The 21,926-nt window shown below is 35.1% G+C and overlaps 1 protein-coding gene across 12 annotated transcripts in view; it reads right to left on the bottom strand.

Moving 5' to 3' along the window:
• Positions 1–21,926, bottom strand: part of LOC121371608 (muscleblind-like protein 1) — a 334,396-nt gene that overhangs the window by 13,316 nt on the left and 299,154 nt on the right. For 7 of the 12 annotated variants that reach the window (XM_041497644.1, XM_041497627.1, XM_041497685.1 and 4 more), the window contains 6 exons: positions 21,681–21,845; positions 15,394–15,453; positions 11,222–11,410; positions 9,225–9,245; positions 5,761–6,009; positions 578–646 (listed from right to left, as the gene is read on the bottom strand). In XM_041497644.1, the coding sequence (XP_041353578.1) occupies positions 578–646; positions 5,761–6,009; positions 9,225–9,245; positions 11,222–11,410; positions 15,394–15,453; positions 21,681–21,845 (753 nt within the window). The remainder of the gene's footprint in view (positions 1–577; positions 647–5,760; positions 6,010–9,224; positions 9,246–11,221; positions 11,411–15,393; positions 15,454–21,680; positions 21,846–21,926) is intronic. The other 5 variants (XM_041497703.1, XM_041497676.1, XM_041497693.1 and 2 more) reach the window with 5 other exon arrangements.

Raw genomic sequence — 21,926 nt, 5'->3', positions numbered from 1 at the left:
ATTGGAACATGTGGACAGGATTGTCTGCGGACTTTTTGTGCAAAGTGGCCAGTTTGAGGACTTGAATGAACGACGACCGCTAGTCCAAGGACCGGCTAAATCAAGGACCTGCTTGTGCTAGGACTCATGTGATACACTCCATCTCAAAGCATATAGCCCAGTGCCAAAGCATTTTGTCATTTCAGTACGTAAGCCAGTGCTTTCACAGGCGAAACAAACAGTGCAGTAAACACAATTTAAGGAGCGATAACTCAAAGCTCAGGGGATACTTTACGGTATATTTATTTAAAAAACCACCAAAAAAATCCCCAGTCTAATTAAATTTTATGTCGCAAAGATTTTTTCACCAAACAAACTTAAATTATGATAGCAAAGAATTATTAGTGTATTAGATTGAAAAACATTCACATTTGAATACAATTCCCCCCAGAAATAGTTTGTTTTTTCCTTTTCTTTTTCAATAATCCGAAAAAGGAAATAAAGTTGCCAGACAGCGAGGTAATTGTCATGTGACTGTGCAAATAATCTTTAAAAAAGCCATCTACAGCTACATGCAAAGCATCATGGGAAATAGTACCAGAACGAGATCGTCTGTAGGGTCACGAGGTCGCTTCTTGCCCGCAGTCAAGACCTCAACCACTTGCGGCTAATTAGTATGCAGAGCACATGATGGCAATTGGCCAATGAAATGGCGGTTGCATGGCGGGATGGCGGCACATGACACAACAAGCAGCGGCAAGGCAGACGGGTGATGAAAATAAAAAAGAGGCACCATCGGTCAAGTTGAATAAATCATGCATATAAAGCTAGGAACATACTGTATGTTTTCTCATCACAAAACAAGCTTTTTCTTTTTTCCTTCTTTTTTTTCTTTGAAATCACCACCAAAAAAAGACAAGACTGTTTAACACCTAAATCCAAAAAGCCTTTTTTGTTTACTGGTTCAGCTGATAAGAAAATGAAAAACAAAAACAAATTTTTAAAAATCTGAATCCCCCTCCCCACCCCCCCCCCCCCCCCAAACACACTGCCCCCCACTCCCCAAACAAAATTGATTGACCATTTGATAATCTAATGTTAATTTTGTACTGGTTAAATCTGAGCCACAACTCCCCACCCCCCCAAAAAAAAAGAAAAAAAGAAGAGAGGTAATTCCCACTGTTAACATTTTTGAATCAAGTCTAAATTTTTAGACTGCATGATACAAGTTGAAATAAAATTGTACAAAATTCCTCCCCAAAAGCAAAACAACAACAAAAAACCCCAGAAGAAAACAAAAAGAAGCAATTCTAGCTAAACATTTCTGTGAACCAGTTTACTAAAGGTGCATCTATACAATTAAACCAGTCTACTAAAGGTGCATCTATATATATAACTGAATCAGATTCTTATTTGTTGTTTATGCGGCCATTTTAACAACCATTAATTCTGGCACACCCGCCCATTTGAGATAACAATTGTGATTGTAACCAGTGAAGCAGACAGTATGTTCCCAGCTCAATACGATAAACTGTAAGGTTATCAATGTAAATATCCACAAAAGCCAGAATAAAATGGCACGAACCGAGCTATTTGGCTGTTGATTGTGTCCTGGTTATTACGAATTTCATTCAAATACTCCAGTTGCTTATTAAACATAACAAATTCTATTTTGATGGAAATTTAATTTTAAAAAAAAGAAAGAAAGTTAATTTCATTGCTCTGAGTAAATGAATTTTCATGTTTATTTTCATTTAATAATAATTTTTAAAATCTCATTTCCATTGGATTGAGTTCATGCATTTTAATTTAAATTGCAATTTCTGCCCCACCCCCTTCCTTTTTTTTTTTTAAATCACAGTTAAAAATAATATTTTGAACAAACAAAATAGCTTTTAATTAAAAATTTGCAATTTCAAATGCAATATTAATTTCTTTTGTTGTTTTTCCCATACATTTTTTTCTTCTGAACAAAAATGTTTTGGTGTCAGATAAAATATTAATTAAAAAAAAAATTTCGGCGTTTTGAACTGTACAATATCAAATCCTAACATAAAACAACAATTCTCCCAAACCAAATCAAACAATCTACAAAGAACACAATTTGTTTTAAATTTTGGACTGAGCGATTGCCATAGAAACAACTGGGTTGTGCCATCAGTTTTGAATATATGTGTACACACAAAGATGTCATGCTCAGAGATCCAGAGCATTCCATGTTGGTTTAGATTATATTTCAAAAAAACAAAAGAAAGAAAAATTAAACTGAAACTAAATTAACTATAGCCAGAAAGTTTGAGTCGTTAATATTTTTTTTCAAGGAAAGATAACTCTTGGACAGAACAAGAGTGCCAACATTAATAACCAGCACATGTCATGCATAATTAAGAAAACGGTTTTAAAAAAGGAAGGAAAAAAATAAATCATTCTAAATAGATGAAAGATTCCAAGGCAGAAAAGGTTGATGAGTTAATTTAGATACTATTAATTAATTAATTTGTGCATTTGGTCTCTCTATATATAGAGAGCGCCTCATTTTGTTTCTAAAAGGGCCTCACATCTAGCTGAAGGCTAAGAAAGTTCTGCAAACAAAACAAAATGGTAGAAATGAAAGTGAGTAACTGTTGTTAATGCTGAAAAATAAATAAGATACATGTTGGTATAAAGATTCAAAAATAGTCAACAAAATCAATGAGCACAATGACAGCCACATTCCAGCATGTAAAAAAAAAAAAAAAAATTGGAAAATTTATTTTATACATATACATACACATGTATACATATACATATACATATACATATATATAGTGAAACCCCCCCTAAATCGGACACCCTCGGGACCAAGGGATATCTGGTTTAGAGAGGTTCTGTTTTATACTGAAAAATGTCAATTTTTAAAATAGAATTCTGGTTTAAGAGGGTCCAGTTTTGAGAGGTTTTAGTGTCTATATATATATATATATATATATATATATATATATATATATTACATGTATGTAGTGCTGTATGCTATCATATATATATATATATATATTACATATATGTAGTGCTGTATGCTATCATATATATATATATATATATATATATATATATATATATATATGTGTAGTGCTGTATGCTATCATTCATATATATATATATATATATATATATATATATATATAAAATCCACCTCCAAATATGATAGCATACAGCACTACATACATGTAATTTACATGTGAAGTTTAACAATTATAACGCAGCCCTTTTTTATTTTAAACTGACAATTAAAAATTTAAATTCTGACTTGCCACCCCCCCTCCCACCTTTTTTTTTCTTTTCATTATTGTTGTTAACCCGTAATAAATCAGAAAGGATCAAGCAAAAAGCCAGTGTGATCATTCTACCAGAATCCCTGTGTGCTACTGTGTTGCTGGGTATGTGTTAGCTGTTCCAAGCCACACCACCAATATAAACATGCGGTACACCAAAGTCTTCAGCCATTAACCCTCTTGCTGCTGAAATCTTCCTGTTGTCAGAACAATATATATGTGTGTATATATATATATATATATGAATACAATTTCATGGCAGAAAAAGGGTTAACACACAGATCATCACCCCCTAATGAAAACGTACATCATTTCTGTTCGGTATAGTGCTGTTTTTTAACTTCTGCCAAAAGTGTTTTCTTCTTCTGCAATTGCCAAAAATATGAAACTATTTTGAAGCTCTTAGGAATTATTTTAGAAATTTTAAGAAATAAGTATGGTTTTAAAAAAGAGTCAACATAACAAATAGTTGCACGAACATGATTTTGTATTAGCCACGAACCCCCTGCCCCACCCACCCACCCCCCTCCAAATAAGAATAATCAACCGTTACTCTTTCGCCACGTATAGCGTCATCAGGCACTGGTACTGCAAGCGGTCTAGTGTGATGGAGACCTCACAGCAAATGTCACCAGATTCAGGTCAAGATTGCAGTAAGCCAGAGATGAGGAAGTTAAAAAAAAAAAGAAAAAAAAAAAAGGTGAAGGTGGTCATTCCAAAAAAAAAAAAGGTGGAGAAGGCTGCAACTACAAGTTTTTGTGACAGAGGTTGATTTGTTTAAGCGAACTACTACGAGCGAAACAAGGCACAAATTAGCACGATGTGGTATTAAAAGAGCAAGAGAGCTGAAGGTTGAGGTGTGTACAGCAAAGAGTCTGGGTGCTTGTGAGTATTTGTCTGTGCATCATTCCCCATCCCTATACTGTCGAAAATTAAAGGATTAAAAAAAGAAAAAAAAAAAAAAAAAAAGATGGCAGTTTTCAGTTAGGGGATGATACTAATGCAAGTCAAGATATAGGCTGACTGGGTCAAGGTTATAGTCTGACCAGGTCACGGTCATAGTCTGACAAGGTCAAGTTATAGACTGACTGGGTCAAGGTTATAGTTTGACCGGGTCAAGTTACAGATTAACCAGATCAAGATATAGGCTGACTGCATCAATATATAGGCTGACCAGGTCAAGTTAAAGGCTGACCGGATCAAGTTATAGAATGACCTAGTCAGAGCTAGCTAAGAAAATAAACAGAACAAGGTGTGGTGCAAGATGCATCAGCACGTAGCAAGTAACTAAGATCAACAGAGGGCAGCACTAGGAAACGTAATCTCTGTTAGCAGTTTTTTATTGGCTTTAACTGCAACTGTTTACTTGCCTTCAGCAAATTTTTATTTCCTTTCATTAGAGTTTTACTTGCTTTTCAATGAACTTTTCTTTTTTATTATCAGGATTTTACTTGCTTTTAGTAAGTTTTTTCATCAGGGTTTTTACTTGCTTTTCAATAAGGATTTCTTTTTTTTATTATTAGGATCTTACTTAAGTTTTTAATACTTTTCTGCACGTTTATTTCTTTTGTCAGGTTTTTAACTGCTTTCAGTAACTTTTGACATGTTTTCATCAGGGCTTTTTTTTTTTTTTGTAACTTGCTTTTAGTGACTTTTTACTTTTGTTCATTAGAATTTTACTTACTTTTAGCAAGATTTTATTTGTTTTCATCAAGATTTTACTTGCTTTCAATAGGTTTTTTCTTGTTTTCATCAAGTTTTTACTTGCTTTCAATAGGTTTTTTTCTTATTTTCATAAAGTTTTTACTTGCTTTTAACAAGTTTTTCCTTGTTTTAATGAAGATTTTACTATTTTTCATCAAGTTTATCTTTGTTTTCATCAGCTTTTTACTTGCTTTCAGCAAGTGTTTGTTTTCATCAAGTTTTTTAAGCAGACATTTACAGTCCAAACACTTAATTAGTTTTTACTTGCTAGCAGAAAGCTTTTACTATTCATCAGGTTTCTTTTAGCAGAGTTCTATGGTACTTAATTGCTTTTACTTGGTTTTTAGTTGCTTTCAGACAGCTGTTATTCATTTCAGCTAGGATTTACTTACTTCCTTTAAGCAAGTTCTTCCAAATTAATTTCTACTATCTTTTCTCTTTGTATGTCTTCTTTTGATGTTTTACTTTCGCATAGTTTTGTTTGCTGAAGCCTGTTAACAGTTGTCATCTTGAATTTTGTTAAAAAAATTACCCCCAAAATAATTTTAGTTTCATAAAATATCAATAATCGGCGTATCAAAGATATTTTTTTAAAAACCTGAATTAGTTTCCTGGAACTGCCCACCTCTATAAGATTAGACAAAAAAAAAGATAGCCACACAAACAGACAAGACGAGGACACAGAGCGAGAAAAACCAAGCAAGGAGAGAACGAGAGAAAGACAGAGAAAAAAAAACAAAAAACGAAGCAGATGGAGAGAGCGTACCAGGGCTGAGGGCGCTGTAGCGACGGATGCGTTAGCGACTCGTTGCTGAGCAGCCTTTATCTGGGCTTGAAGGTGGCTCGGAGGGTGGAAATACCGACACGAATCTCGTGCACACTTTCCCTTTACGAAATCCATACACACCGTTACGTGGTTGTCAGTGCTCTCAACGGTCACGTTTTCAGGAGGATGTGCAAAGCGACACTCGTTAGGTTGTCGCGTGCAAGTTCCTCTTTGAAACTCGCGACATACCTGAAATGAAGGGAGAAAAAAAAAGAAGCAGAAGAGAACATGTTAGTAGTAGCAGATGGGTTCCACTATATTTTTTGTTCCTTTGTCCTAGCAATGTTTTTGGGGGGTGTTTTATTTTTTAGTTTTTTCGTGAAGATCAAATTTCTTAGTTTTCGTTACCATTTTTTTTTTTTTATTAAATTTTTTCCACAATTTTTTTCTTTTTTTTATCAAAAGTTTAAAAAAAAATTATTTTGACAAATGTTTCAAAAAATATTCTTTGTAATTTAATTTTTATTAATTAATATTTATCAAAAAGGAAATTTAACAGAATTGAGAAAAACCAAAAAGGTAAAATTCCTCCAAATAATTTTGCAGACTGAAAAATGGTGTCGTCTTCATCAATTATAAATTTTAAAATTTCATTATTTTGTTTTCTCTTCAGTTCCAATCGTTTGACCAAAAAGGGTTTTAAAATTTACAAATCAATTTGGCGGAGATTGTAACCCATCAGGCAACTAAAATAGCAAATTGTCAGAAGGACAGAAAGCAAAAACAAATTTAAAGAACAGAAAGGAGCTTAGGGTGCTGGATAAATATATCTATGGCAGGCTAGAAGCTGAGCTATCTACCCACTGCAGGCTGAGCAGGAGTAAATAGATTAATTAGCTACCCTGCTTAGCAGTGCATCGTTAAATCTATTCTGGGACAAGCACAGCCTACTGCCAAGCCTAGCAGGGGCACACAGCTTGATCTAGTTCCTGCTTAGCAGTGTAAGTGGACTGGTGTGAAGTTGATTAACAGGCAAGTGAAATAGAGTTGGCTCTCTTTGATTTTTTCTTCAATAGAAATGGTGCAAATTATGACAATGCTGTGATTGGGCAGTATATATATTGGTGATAAATTTGTAAGACATATTTTAAATCGCCAATTGAAAAATATGTCTTACATCAGATGATGTTGGCACACTTTAAAAAAAAATACTAAAGAAAAAAAAGTATATAATAATAAAAAAAAAAAGTTATAAAAATTGATAGAATTTTTCTACGAGTTTCTCAAAACATATGTTAGTCAGAAACGTTTCAGAAATAATGATCATTGATTTATTAAACAAACAAGAGAACAATGTAATGAATAAACAAATAACAAAACAATATATTTCTAAACTTAAATCTATACAAAGTAAAAATACACTGGCTTGACATGAGTAAATGATATTCTCTCTACTGGCATCCATTTTGCTATCTATGCCAAAAAAAATTAAAAATCTGAATCTGTCTACATACTACCGATTAAATAAATCTAAATTAAAAGCTGGTGAAAGTTTCAGTAACACTAACTGGAGTTGTCTGCCGTGGCAAAATCTACCCACAGTAAGAGTTGCTTCCCCTTTCCTAGTGAACGACAAGAGTGCTCTAGTAAAGCATTATGGAAGGTCAAAGGTAAACAAAAACTGCCAAGTTAAAGTTCAGGTTTCTATGAATTAAAGTTCCAAAGATGTGTGAAGTAAATCGCACAATGGTTTACATTTTGAAAAGAAATATTCTCTGTGAAATTTTCAGTTCATTATAAAAAAGCATTCCCAGTTAACAATAGGGTAATGCTCCCTTCTCATCAATAAATTGGGAAACATTGGTTAATTTACAACAAACTAAACAAAAAACCAGAACCCACCTCGAAAACCCCCCCACACCCAAGTAAAAAAATCCCACCCCCACCCCCTAAAAAACAACAACAAAAACAACAACAACCCCACCCTCACCCAACTACCATCCAAAAACCCCAACAAAAAAACCCTTCCCAAAAAACAAGAACAAAACAAAACACAAAAAACCAACTCATCTTGTATATATCATAAATAAACAAAGAAGGGAACAGATGTGTGATAGTGTGCTCGCCTGAGTAGCAATGAATTTGAGATTGATCTCCCTAATACTAATGCACTCATTCCACACCACTGTTGCACCAATGATTGTGATATATGTGCTCTTATATTTACGGAAAAGTGCACATAAAAGATCAACTTCTGCCATTCAGGAGTAGCCTATGTGGCGGCAGTGAGTCAACTTCTACCTCACTATTTAGACAAGGTGTTAAAACAACAGAATGTCAGACACCAAAAAGCAATAACTTAAAAATTGTACTGAGATACTGTTATACATTAATTCCATTTCAATTTTAAAAAAATAAAACAAAACAACAAACCCCCACCCCCTAAAAAAAAAGAAGAAAAAAAAAGGGGGGGGGGCCTTTAAAGCTAGAAGTGACCAGTGGCTTTAAACACTAGTCAATGACCTTGACCTTCTTGAGAATAGGTTCACAGAGAGGAGGTCCCATCCTACAACCAAAGTACCTCATGGACTAAGATAAATCTCATTCCCTGTTAGTGAAACAAAGAACAAAACTGACTATGGGCAAGAAAAGTTGCCCCCCCCCCCCCCCCCTATATGACAATGAATTAAATAAAAAATATCTGTGAAGTCTCCTGCCAGTTCAAACCTACATGCATGGACCAAGATAAAGATATGACAGCGATGATACAGTCTAAGTTGCTTACCACTCTGATGGGTAAAAATAATATTAATGAAGTAAAAAAACAAACACCCAAAAACCCAAACAATTACTGGATTTCCAAACCGACTTAAGGAGGATATGGGCAGAAAATGAATATAACACAAGAGGGTTCAAACATCATCTTGAACACAGGGAAATAAGGTGGCGGCTATATCTACAGAAGGCAGTATAGTGAGGTGTAAAAAAAATCTAAGCATGAACAGTTGATAGTGATGGTGGCAGCAAAAAATCACGGAAAACTGCTGCATCTTGCCTACTAATAAACAATCTGCTAAACTTATTGTTTTTCTAAAAATAAAACCCCCATCTCAAAAATCACAACAATTTCACAATTATTATTCTAGAATTTGTGATGCCTGAATTTCTGAAATGATGACAGCTTCATCCAAAGCGTCCACATCAACCTCAGCAAGCAGAAAGAATAAATTAGGCAATATTCTAAGGAAAGCACATATAAAACCACCTATTCATTACTGGGTGTGTATATACATGTATATTATATATATATATATATATTGATATAGACTGGTTTGTTATCTCTAAGGCATGGTATGCTTCTACTGCTGGTGTGAAAACTTGTTACGCCTGGGAGATCTGGAGTAAAATTGAGTCAGGCAAAGAAACAAAGAAGCAGAAACTGAAACTCAGAATGATATACTCACTTGATGTCCAAAACTACTTTCCTGAAAAATTTCATGGATGGAACAAGACAAATAATATGGTGCTTTACTGATTTCGAAGATGGACCACCAAATGTAACAAGGCAAAAAACTCCAGATGTATTGATCTTTATTACTGAATAATATTAACATATTGTAGGCCCTGGTAATGATTTGAATGCAATATATTTAAATTATTGATAGAAAAAAATAAATCACTGTGTTAGTGTATAAACCTGCCCGACGTCATAATCAGAGAGATCATGTGTCAATAAACTATTAAAAATGGTTGTGTTTTAATGGTATCATTGATTTCAATGGAAATTCTGTCTTGTTGTATTTGTAATTGTTTGAAACATCTACAGCAAGACAAACCTACCATAAAGTTATGTTGTATTTGTGGCCTATTGTGAAGGGAGTCATGTCATATTTGTAATGGTGTAAATAATCTTGGCAAGACCAAACCATTTGTGAAGACATTCTCATTTTATAATGATCTGAAACATATTTTCTGTGCTTGGGTATCAAAAACCCCATTTATTCATTCAGTCTAAGACTTTATATTGTAAGACATTTGTGAAGTCAACAACAAAGAGTGCTGTACTGTTAAACGATTTAAGAGTTAATGTATTAAACAGTTAATTAAGAACATGACTGAAACAAGAATTTGCATTATGGCCGGGAAGGAAACAAATTTGATATATTAATTTAAATACATTAAAATAGATTCCAACAGCTGGTGAAAGCATGAAGACACGGTCTAACAATCAGACAGCAGACTGCTTAATTAATCTGAACAACAACCGTTACCCATAATCAAAACCAGATCTCTGCATAATACAGTCAAATGGGCAATTTGCAAAATAGTGGTTGATTCCCTAAATTTCTGTCTAGTGCCTCGTCTATAAGACAACCATTCCATTGGAGATCCTTTATGGGGGAAAATACATCCTTTCTGCACTCTTAACGAGGACTAGTTTACAGTACAGCTAGAACTTATTGGAATAAATATAGCATGCACTCATGATTCACTGTCAAAACATCATTGCAGGCCAATTTGGGTCATACTAAATCATATTGGATAACCTGTGATGGCCGCGTGAAAAGACTCACGTAAGAGACGTGCCTTTATAATGAATATTATCCCACACTAGTTTCCATAAAGCAATTTTCACAAAGAACTTAATTTATAAAGGTAAAATTAACACTTTCCCACCCTGTATAATATACATCAATTTCGTCAAATTTCACAGAGAACATTTTAACTGAGGCTGAGATAAATGAATACTATTCTATGGAGGACAGAATAAAGGAATTTCCTCAAATTCTATGGAGGACAGAATAAAGGAATTTTCTCAAATTCTACAGTGGACAGAATAAAGGAATTTCCTCAAATTCTAAGGAGGACAGAATAAAGGAATTTCCTCAAATTCTACATTGGACAGAATAAAGGAATTTCCTCAAATTCTACAGTGGACAGAATAAAGGAATTTTTCTCAAATTCTACGGTGGACAGAATAAAGGAATTTCCTCAAATTCTACGGTGGACAGAATAAAGGAATTTCCTCAAATTCTATGGTGGACAGAATAAGGGAATTTCCTCAAATTCTACGGAGGACAGAATAAAGGAATTTCCTCAAATTCTACAGAGGACAGAATAAAGGAATTTCCTCATATTTCATAGAACTCTTTTTATCACAATTTTGTGTCAATGAAGACCGTACCATTTCGGTTAAACTAAACTAATTTCCTCCAACTTGACAAGAGTACGTCATAAATTACTCAAAGTGACAGACGAATACCTAAACAAACTGAAAGAACAAATTAATTTCTACTACACTTCGTAAAGCCACAAAAAAAAAAAAAAAAAAAAAAAAAAAAAAATCAAGCAAAGCCATATATAGTTACGATATAACAACCACAAAAAACCCACTATTTCATATTTTAAAAAATCCTCACTTGTGACTGGTTGAATGTACGAAAGAGATCACATGACCTACCTCTAGCCTATCAGGACGAGCCATCTTCTGCGTCTGGGCCGGCATTGAGGTGGGTATTACCCCAGAGACCTGTTGCTGGACCAGGCCTGACGATTCGCTGCCAGGCACGGATATCGTGGGCATGGAGTTCAAGTAGGGGTTGTATGACGGCATGGCTGAATTGGGCACCGATCCCACATATGGAGGAACCTGCAAACCAAGACGCGGTCACGACACAATTAGATCAATAATTAAGCATTTAAAAACAAAAATATAAAATATTCAAAGATGGTCGCAGGACCTGTGGTTACAAAACTTCAAAGTCTAGACTCCAATGATCTAATAAAGTCTCGCGCATACACACTGGATGTAGCTGATGTCTGGAGACTTTGGCAAACACTTGGGTCTGAGTTTTAAACTTTTATAAGCACGGGCCAGAACATCTCTTCTCGGATGGTGTACGTAGAACCTAATTGTATTGCGACGAGTCTGCATAGAACTTTAGCCATCAGTTCATATCCCTTTGGTACTTGTGTATTCACAAATGGATACACTATGGTTTTGATATTGGGTGGTAGGAGAGATGAGGACTTTTGAAGATGCGATGGCCAGAATATACGGTCTAGCTAGGTCTAGAGATGATGCTATTTCATTAAAGCTTGGAAAAATATCCACATACAGTGTACAAACGACACACAGATGTGGCCAATTAAACAAATTTCTACCCGTTTTACCGAATGCATGTTATGATAGAAGAAGAAGTTTATTTTGTTTAATGACACCACTAGAGCACATTGATTTATTAATCATCGGCTACTGGATGTCAAACATATGGTAATTTTTGAGTCATAGAGAGGAAACCCACTACATTTTTCCATTAGTAGCAAGGGATCTTTTATATGCACCATCCCACAGACAGGATAACACATACCACGGCCTTTGATATACCAATCATAGTGCACTGGCTGGAACGAGAAATAACCCAATAGGCCCACCGACGGGGATCGATCATAGACCGATCGCGCATCAAGCGAGCACTTTACCACTGGGCTACATCCCGCCCCTCATAAGTATAAAGTAACTGGATGAACATCAGTTAAGGATTCTAGGAGTTGCTCGGCCATTACTGCTGTACTGATGGATTATATATTACTGACTATAAGAAACCATCTGTGGGATCACGGTTGAGTTTTGTTGTATATAGTCATGTACTCATTACTGTACATTCTGTAACAACATCCAAGAAGTAAAAGTCTGTTCATTACAGCTTAAAATTCCAGCTCGATCAGGGCTCAGACATAGAATTTGTTACCTATAGCAATTTTTAAATGTTTTTGCCCTACAGGTAAAATGCTCAAATATGACAATTTTGAGCCTGTCTACATCAATTTTAAACCATTAACTTTTGCAACAAATATAAAAACCCTAAAAAAAAATCCTTTCAACCAATTGGCAATAATTTTTATCCAGTGGCATAAAAAAACACCAAAAGAACGCTGCCATCGGTGAACTCATTGACTACAGCATTTCATATCGCAGCTATGGCAATTGCTGTCGATGCCGTCATTAAATTCGAGCCCTGTCATTTTTCACACCCCATTCCAACACCCTCCTTCCCCCCACAAGTTATCCCTTACAGTTCTGGATGGCACTCCACCCGTCCACTGAATCTCAAAGGGAGATAACTTGACGACTAAACCTTCAATGCAGACTCCATAAATATTTACACTGACAAAAATCTAATAAGGTGGAATAAAATATGTATGAATATATGCAAATAGTCTGTCTGTCTGTGTGTAAAATTAACTTGCTGTGTTGCGAAGATATGTATACAGATATAACTGCGATCAATAGTTATTTCTTTACCGATACTATCTTCAGACATTACTTTCAGGAAGGAAAGAGAAAAATTACCATAAGACACAATAAGACGGATGCCAGCAAGCAGGCGAAGCACACAAATGTATATTATATATTCATACTGACTGTTGTTTAGAAAATACCACACAATTACATTTAAAAAAAGAAATAATAATAAAAAATTTTTAATTTTAAAACATGCTTTGAACATGGATTTGTTTTTTCTTAAACTGTTCAGGCTTAACAAGGCTTAGTCACAAAACAAAAACATAATGGTTCTTTTAGAAAGCAGTATCTCAGATTTGAATTTTATTTAAAAAAGAAAAAAAATGTAACGCTTGCATAAATGGATTTTTTTTTCTTAAAATGTTACGGCTTAACAAGGCTTAGTCACAAAACAAAAAACATAATGGTTCTTTTAGAAAACAGTATCTCAGATTTGAATTTTATTAAAATAAAAAATAAAAATTGTTTAACGCCTGCATAATTGGATTTTTTTTTTTTAGAAATGTTACTGCTACTGATGCAAAAAATGTAAAAAACAAGACACATCCGAAGCAATCAAACAAACCAATGGTGTAAAATATTTTCAAACGGTGACGTGTGTGGTACATGCCAAACAACAAGCTTGCAATAAGAAAACAGACACAGATAGCAACTAACTGCAAAAATGTCAAAGCTCCAGCCAGTTTATTGGTCTAACCAATTTTTAAAAAAATAATTAAAAAATAATAATTATATTCCGCTTTTTTCTTTCTCCCCCCCCAAGTTGTTTAATATAAAATCTTACTTGCATGCTTACAAGCTGCATGCTGTTATTACACTTACTGATTGATGTCAAATAAAGTTATAAGCTATACAAAAAAAAAAGAATATGTATTTTATGGCCATTAATTTGGTGTCTACCCTATGGTTACTGCAACACTTGGTCCAGACATGGTATTGAAAACCACCCCTGCCTCATATGCAGTTACACCAAAAACAGGACAGTACATACCACAGCCATTGATATTGGAATCCACTGCTGCCACATAGGCTACACCTACTGAAAAGCAGCAAGGGATCTTTTATATGCAGTTTCTTAGACAGGACAGTACATACCACATCCTTTGATGTCTTAGTTGTGGGCTCTGTTCCAAATGGTAAAACATTTAATTTGTTATCAGAATTCCAGTACCATTGTAACTAATTGGCTGTCTGTGTCCACTGTAAGGTGGATGACCGGGACATGAACTGTGGTGGTCCACTCGAAATGTCAAGCCCTGAGGTGGGCAATAAATATTAATGCATGGACTCGATTAAGTACACTGCTATTTGCTGAATACAAACTGCATGATGCTGAATTTGGCGAATATAATTTCCATAATTAATTTTTCCCAAAGTTAAACTTGAGATTGAACATGTCTAATATTCATTTGCTTTGCTTGATTATATTTTACTTATTAATAAAAAAAACCCTGAAAACCCCACAAAAAACATTTAGCTATAATTATTTTTTGTTGTTGCCAAAACTCTACAAATATTGTTTGTCCATCTTAAACACTGTTCTGTGTTCTCCCCAGGACTTTGTCAGATTCTGAGCTGACCCCGAAAATATTCCTACTATACAATAAATTTGAACACTTTACTTACAATATATTTTATACACACCAGTATAGAAGGTCCATAAAAAACACACAAAAAACCCCCAAAAACACCCCAGAAAGTTTGTTTTTAAAATAATAAATTAAAAAAAACCCAAGATAAAGAGGACCCTGGCATTCTTGGACCTTTTGAATACTCAATTTTGTGGACTTCCTGACCCGTGCTTATAAAACAATGTTCAGAGTCCAGACTCAATCTCAAATGATGTCACACGCATACAATTTGTATGGCGTTGTCATGACATTCACATCTCAAACTCTATTAGAGTCTTGAGTCAGGTCAGGTCATAGGTTTAACGTGTACATTCAGAGTAAGCTGTTTTAGCCCGCGGCTCCTCTGTCCATGACAGGAGTCTCAAGTCTAGACTCTGAAAGTTTTATAAGCACTAGGCCAGGTGCTTGTCAATCCCATAAACTTAAATCCAGAGTCTAGAATCTCAAAAGTGTTATAAAGCACCAGGGCCGCGGTTCCACAAAGCAATCTTAGCCCTAAGATCACCTTAAGTGCATAACTACCTTATGCACTAAGGTGATCTTAGTGCCAAGATCGCTTCATGGAATGGGGCCCAGACCAGGTGCCTGCCAATCCCATAAAGTTAAAATCCTGGGGACAACACTAATGTTAAAGTTGAAGTTAAAAGTGTGTTTTCCCGACTGGCTGAAGCTATGTGTAATAAAGTGAGCACTAACCACAATGGGGTATTGTCCGGATGGCAGTCCTGCTGGATAGGCCATGAGTTTGTTGCCAGCCTTATTTAGTAAAACAAAAAAAGAAGAAAAAAAAAATACATGCAGACAAATTAGTATATAATAGTGCAGCGTTAACACATCCATTCAGCGGGGACTTGGGTGTGAGGAGTGCATTCGTGGCAGTAAAAGTTGGGTGGGGTGTCTGGAGGAGGATTAGGAGATGGTGGAGGTGTGGGTGGGTCAGTTTGTGGTGATGTGGGTAGTAGAAGGTGGGTTGGGAGTGGATGAGGATTAGGTGATGTTGGCAGTGGTGGGAGTGGCGTGGGGTAGGGGTGTATAGTAGAAGTTCACCAGGGAGTCATTGAATATTGTGTGTCTTGGTTTCTGGTAGACTTTGTCCAGGCATTCAACAGGAATTGAATGTGATGGTTGAATGGATGGTTATTAAAACTGGGCAAAGGGTCAGACACGAATTGACTGTTGATGCAGAAAATAGGTATGGGATTAGTAGGGACTGCGGGGTGATGAGTGAGGTTGTAGAAGTAGTCAGCAGATACTGGGAGTACATGGTGGTAGACAATGGGCGGGGATTAGGTGTGATGGGTGGGTTTCTATATATAAGTTTAGCATGGAATCATGTGCACCATCCCACAGACAGGATAACACATACCACGGCCTTTGATGTACCAGTCATGGTGCACTGGCTGGAACGAGAAATAGCCTAATGGGCCCACCGATGGGAATCGATCCCAGACCGGCCGTGCATCGAAAGAAGAAGAATGATGTTTGGTTTTCTGATACCAGTCGTGGTACACTGGCTGGAATGAGAAATAGCCTAATGGGCCCACTGATGGGAATCAATCCCAGACCGGCCGTGCATCGAAAGAAGAAGAATGATGTTTGGTTTTCTGATACCAGTCGTGGTACACTGGCTGGAATGAGAAATAGCCTAATAGGCCCACCGATGGGAATCGATCCCAGACCGGCCGTGCATCGAAAGAAGAAGAATGATGTTTGGTTTTCTGATACCAGTCGTGGTACACTGGCTGGAACGAGAAATAGCCCTAGCTGTGATGATGACTGCTTATAATTTGTGTGAAATAAAAAAAGGATGGGATAAACTGAATGGAGGTTTAATTTATTAAATTTTATTATTTTGTAGCTGCTGTAGCTGTAAAGAGTCTATGAGGGGCTGCAATTAATGTTTAGGAATGTTGTGTGTATGTGTGGGTTCTTTTTTCATTTTTAAAAAAAATATCTAAAGTTGGCATAATATTAAGGTGTAAAAAAACACAGGAGGGTTGATCGGAGTAGTCATGTGGTGGGAGTTGGGTGGGTTGGGGGGATGGAGGGGTGGAATAGTGTGTAGGGTGTTGGAACTGAAAACAATTGGTCAAAACTGTGGCTGAAAAATCTAAGAAGAATTAAACAGCAACACAACACCTGTAATAAGAGATGCAAACAGCTAAATACAGGTAAACCAGACAAGGAGTCTCTCCTTCAAACTTCACAACTTTGTCTTTCCTACAAAACCAGCACTTAATTATTTATTTATTTATTATTATTATTAATTTTTTTTTTACACACACCCCCATTTGAGATTTATGATATCACACAGCAATAGTCAACATGTGCTAGTTATCGATTTAAAGATATCTGATTGGTGATGTCATAAATGTCAAAGCCAAACTGTCCAATGAAATTACCACTATCAATTACCACAATTTAAAGATATCTGATTGGTGATGTCCTAAATGTCAAAGCCAAACTGTCCAACGAAATTACCACTATCAATTACCACAATTTAAAGATATCTGATTGGTGATGTCCTAAATGTCAAAGCCAAACTGTCCAACGAAATTACCACTATCAGTTACCACAATTTAAAGATATCTGATTGGTGATGTCTTAAATGTCAAAGCCAAACTGTCTAATGAAATTACCACTATCAATTACCAAGATTTAAAGATATCTGATTGGTGGTGTCTTAAATGTCAAAGCCAAACTGTCCAATGAAATTATCACTATCAAATACTACATATCATTATGACATAATAATAGTTACAGGTTTAAGCATGTAAAGGTTTCAGTTGAATTTTTTTTTTCAATTTCTTTTAAACCTGTTTTTTTTTAGGATCGTTCAGAAACAGAATACAAACCTTTCATAAATTAAATACTGTTTTTGTTAGGACTAGTTTAAAAATGTATCCAACTCACTTCTGCTGGAGGTTATATATATATATATATATATGTGTGTGTGTAAATAATAGATATACAGTGAAACCCCTTTAAAACGGACACCCTTGGAACCAATAAAAATGTGTGGTATTAAGAGGGATCTGGTTAAGAGAGGTTAACTTCTGTACTGGTTTTTAAAAAGGAACTCTGTAAAACGTCCGGTTTATGAGGGAATTCTGGTTTACAGAGGGTCCTGTCTTGAGAGGTTTCACTATATATATATTTTTTCAAACTCAAACTGTGTATGTATTGAACAAAGACGACTGTGTTTAATTTTCTTGTTGAACACAATGACAAGAGATTTCCATGAAAATAAATCAATGATATTCTAGTATAAGAAAGGACAACAAAAAACCCTATCAGCTAATGGATATCAAAAATAGCCAACTGAAAGAATAAACAGTATTTATCAAGATAAAAGTACTGCAGTTTAAACTGTTAGAACTATAATCTCTCTGTAAACTGTCACAGTGTATACAATTTATGTGAAAGAAAAGAAAGAAATGTTTTATTTAACGACACACTCAACACATTTTATTTACGGTTATATGGCGTCAGACATATGGTTAAGGACCACACAGATTTTGAGAGGAAACCTGCTGTTGCCACTAGATGGGCTACTCTTTCAATTAGCAGCAAGTGATCTTTTATTTGCGCTTCTCACAGGCAGGATAGCACAAACCATGGCCTTTGTTGAACCAGTTATGGATCACTGGTCGGTGCAAGTGGTTTACACCTACCCATTGAGCCTTGCGGAGCACTCACTCAGGGTTTGGAGTCGGTATTTGGATTAAAAATCCCATGCCTCGACTGGGATCCGAACCCAGTACCTACCAGCCTGTAGACCGATGGCCTACCACGACGCCACCGAGGCCGGTTACAATTTATGTGAGTCTGACAGGATGACGTCATTAAAACACTGTATGTTGTTCTCTTTTGAAAAAGTACAGAAAATAATGTCATTATAGAATATAGATTTTTACATGAAAAGAACTATTTTATTTGTGTTGTTTGTAATAATAAGAATTGATTTCTTTTTCTTCTTTTTTTTCCTTCTTTTTTTGTGTGGAATTTTATCAATATATAACACTCAACTTTAATATTTATACAATTTGTTAGTTGTACATCAGTAACTTACAAGAAAACATCAAAAATAAAAATAAAAAGAAAGGATTTTTTTCTTTCTCTTATAGAACCCACTTGTTAAAAGCTATACAAACAATGGTCAATGTGTCTCAATATCAATATTAAAACTCTACAGTTAACTAATTTACTATGAAAAACTGTAGAAATTGAACTGTTGTAAATGAACAAAAGAGAGACTCCTTGCTAACAAAAATAACAAATTGTTAATTAACATATTTAATGAGCGAAGCTAGAACAAACAAAAAAGGAAGACTAAAGGGGAAGGGGAGGGGTGGGGTGGGTGTTCAGAGAGGTGATGAAAGCTGAATGGAGACGCCATGTACAGCAAGCTGTATAAACAAATCAACAAATGTAGATTGTGTAAGAAATGTAAACAATGCAATCCTCTCCCATGCCACTATCGAAAGCCTATAAACCCAGTTTTAAGCAACATATACCAATCGTTGGTGATAAATAATTAAAGTCTGGAAATGGATGAACACGCACATGTCGGTGTGTTTCTCGTTGTTGCGTTTGAGACATTCTCTTTGTGCTAACAGCGATGAGAATGTAAACATGGGCTTGGGTTCACACACACACACACACATGCACGCAAACACAGCTCTCACACACACACACATACAAATGAGAGAGAGAGAAAGAGAGAGAGAGAGAGAGAGAGAGAGAGAGAGAGAGAGAGAGAGAGAGAGAGAGAAAGAGACAAATCGAGAGAAAGAGAGAAAGAGAGAAAGAGAGAAGAGACAAAATAAAAAAGAAAGGAGAGAAAAAAGAAAGAAAGAAGAAAACATTAAAATACAGAAAAGACAAATAAAGACATAAATTATAGCCACAACAATAAATAAAATGAATTTTAAACAATATTATTCACAAGTTACGATGCAATAATTGAGGTGGGGTTTATTTTTTTTGGGGGGGGGGGGATGGGGTTAAATTTTGTCTTATTCAACGTAAAAAATAAATTATTGGGGGGTGGGGAGGTAGGGGAGTTGCTAATAATAAATATTTTAATCTTTTAACTGCTAAATGTTTTGTGTCACTCTGTGTATGGTACCGGTATATTCATTTATATCAAAAATTCCAAAATTTTTAATTTCATAATAATTATTATTCACAGAATAACAAACTACCGGGTAAGCCACAATTTTCTCAACACTGAATATTTGCTAAGAACAATTTGGTTAATGTTTTTGTTTTAACTGGAATATCATGTACAACAAACACAAAATGTGTTATTATTTTCGAAACACTCTAAAAATCAATCTGCTCACTGTTGAAACTGCAAATTTCAGCCACAGCAGAGAAGGACAAATGCAGTGAGATTAATCGATACATGAAAAGGTTTGTAATCTTTTACAACAGGTGAACTGTACGTATCTAGAATGCTCGAAAGATGGCAACTAAAAATAGTGTGTGTGGGCTTTATCGATGAATTCCTATCATAATCCAAGCTGATTCTTATGCAATTTTAATCTCAAGAAGCAAGAATTAACTAATATGTAAGTGGGACAATTTCTATATTTCAATTAACAAAAACAATTAAATTTTGTTGTTATAAACAATATTCCGAGTTTAGCATATTGACAAATTCACAATAAAAAAAAAATTCGTACATAATTCTGTAAAACTTTAAACTTTTTCTATGACATCAAAAATCAAAACATGAATGAAAAACCATAGATAATATATGCCTGTTAAATCATTATTATTTTTATTTTTTTTATTTTTTTTTAAAGCTAAATTGATACACATACGTATCAGCAGATGTCAAAATTGAATGCAAGTTGGCAAGAATGACATGAATAAATGTCATTTATAGAATAGTGATTAATTAAACAAAAATGTTTAAGAACTTAAAACAGATTACATGTGACACAAATAACAACTATTGTAAGCTGATGTCAAAATGGACGCAAATTGGCACGAAGACACATATAAATGTCATGGCTGGGATTAAGAGTGTCACTTATTTCGTCTTACTTTCTCAAAACTTAAACTGATTTATGCAAGAGCAAATAAAAAAAAATAAAAAGAAAGGAAAAAAAAAAGAAAAAAAAAAAGATTAGGAAAAAAAACCGAGGAAATAAAAAAAAGAAAAACATGCTGATCAACACAAATCAATGAAGAACATACAAATAAGTGTCTGCATAAATAACAGTCATTCGTCTTTGCATTTCAAAAAACCTATGTATGACAAAATAACAATTTAACACCTACCCCTCAAAAAAAAACAAAAAAAAGGGGGGGGGGGGGGGGGGGGGGGGGAGGTCAAAATCTGACACAAAACAGTGAAGAAACATACAAATGAGTTTAAGGTAAGGTATCAAAAATAGTTTAAAGTTTTTAAAATTAATTTTTGTTTATCAGTTTTAAAATATATTATTATATATACAGTGAAACCCTGGGTACCAAGTAAAATGTCCGGTTTTCAGAGGTATCTGGTTTAAAGAGGTTAATTTCTATACTTATTTTTTTTAAAAGGACTGAGAAAAATGTCTGGTTTTGGGGGAATTCTGGTTTACAGAGGGTCTGGTTTTGAGAGGTTTCACTGTAAAAACATTTTTTAGTTTTTTTTTCTTTCCATAGGACATGGGTAATGGGTAATGAGGACATGGGTACTGATGTAACCAACATGGGTAATGGGTAATGAGGACATGGGTACTGATGTAACAGTTAAATCAACCTCCATCCACTGAGGAGGGGGGAGGGGATTTGAACCACAAACCCTCAGCACGAGAGTCCATTACTCTACGAACTGAGCTAATATGTTAAATTCCCACTACAGTTACTGCCCGTAGGATCACTTTATGCCGACACTACCACACTGACAAGACTAACCACTAGCTACTGCCAATGTAAGATCACTTTCTACAACACTGAGAATACGACCACAGTGCAGTACTCACGACTGGAATCATCCCGGGCACGAAGGGTTGGAGGGCGGCTTGGGCGGCTTGGAGCTGAAGGTTGCGCAGAATCAGGTTGTTACGACCGTTCTGTAGCAGCTGTTCACGGAGATGTTGCGGAGGATGTAGATACTTGCACGGCGGGTCCTTCCGCTGACATTTACCCTGAAATTATAGAAAATAAATTAAATTAATTAAATTATAAATTCACATTAATCCAGAATATAATTTTAACACTTACGTGTA

This window comes from Gigantopelta aegis, chromosome 1 (genome assembly GCF_016097555.1).
Source record: "Gigantopelta aegis isolate Gae_Host chromosome 1, Gae_host_genome, whole genome shotgun sequence".
NCBI lineage: Eukaryota > Metazoa > Mollusca > Gastropoda > Neomphalida > Peltospiridae > Gigantopelta > Gigantopelta aegis.
This window is presented reverse-complemented; position numbering and strand designations above follow the sequence as displayed.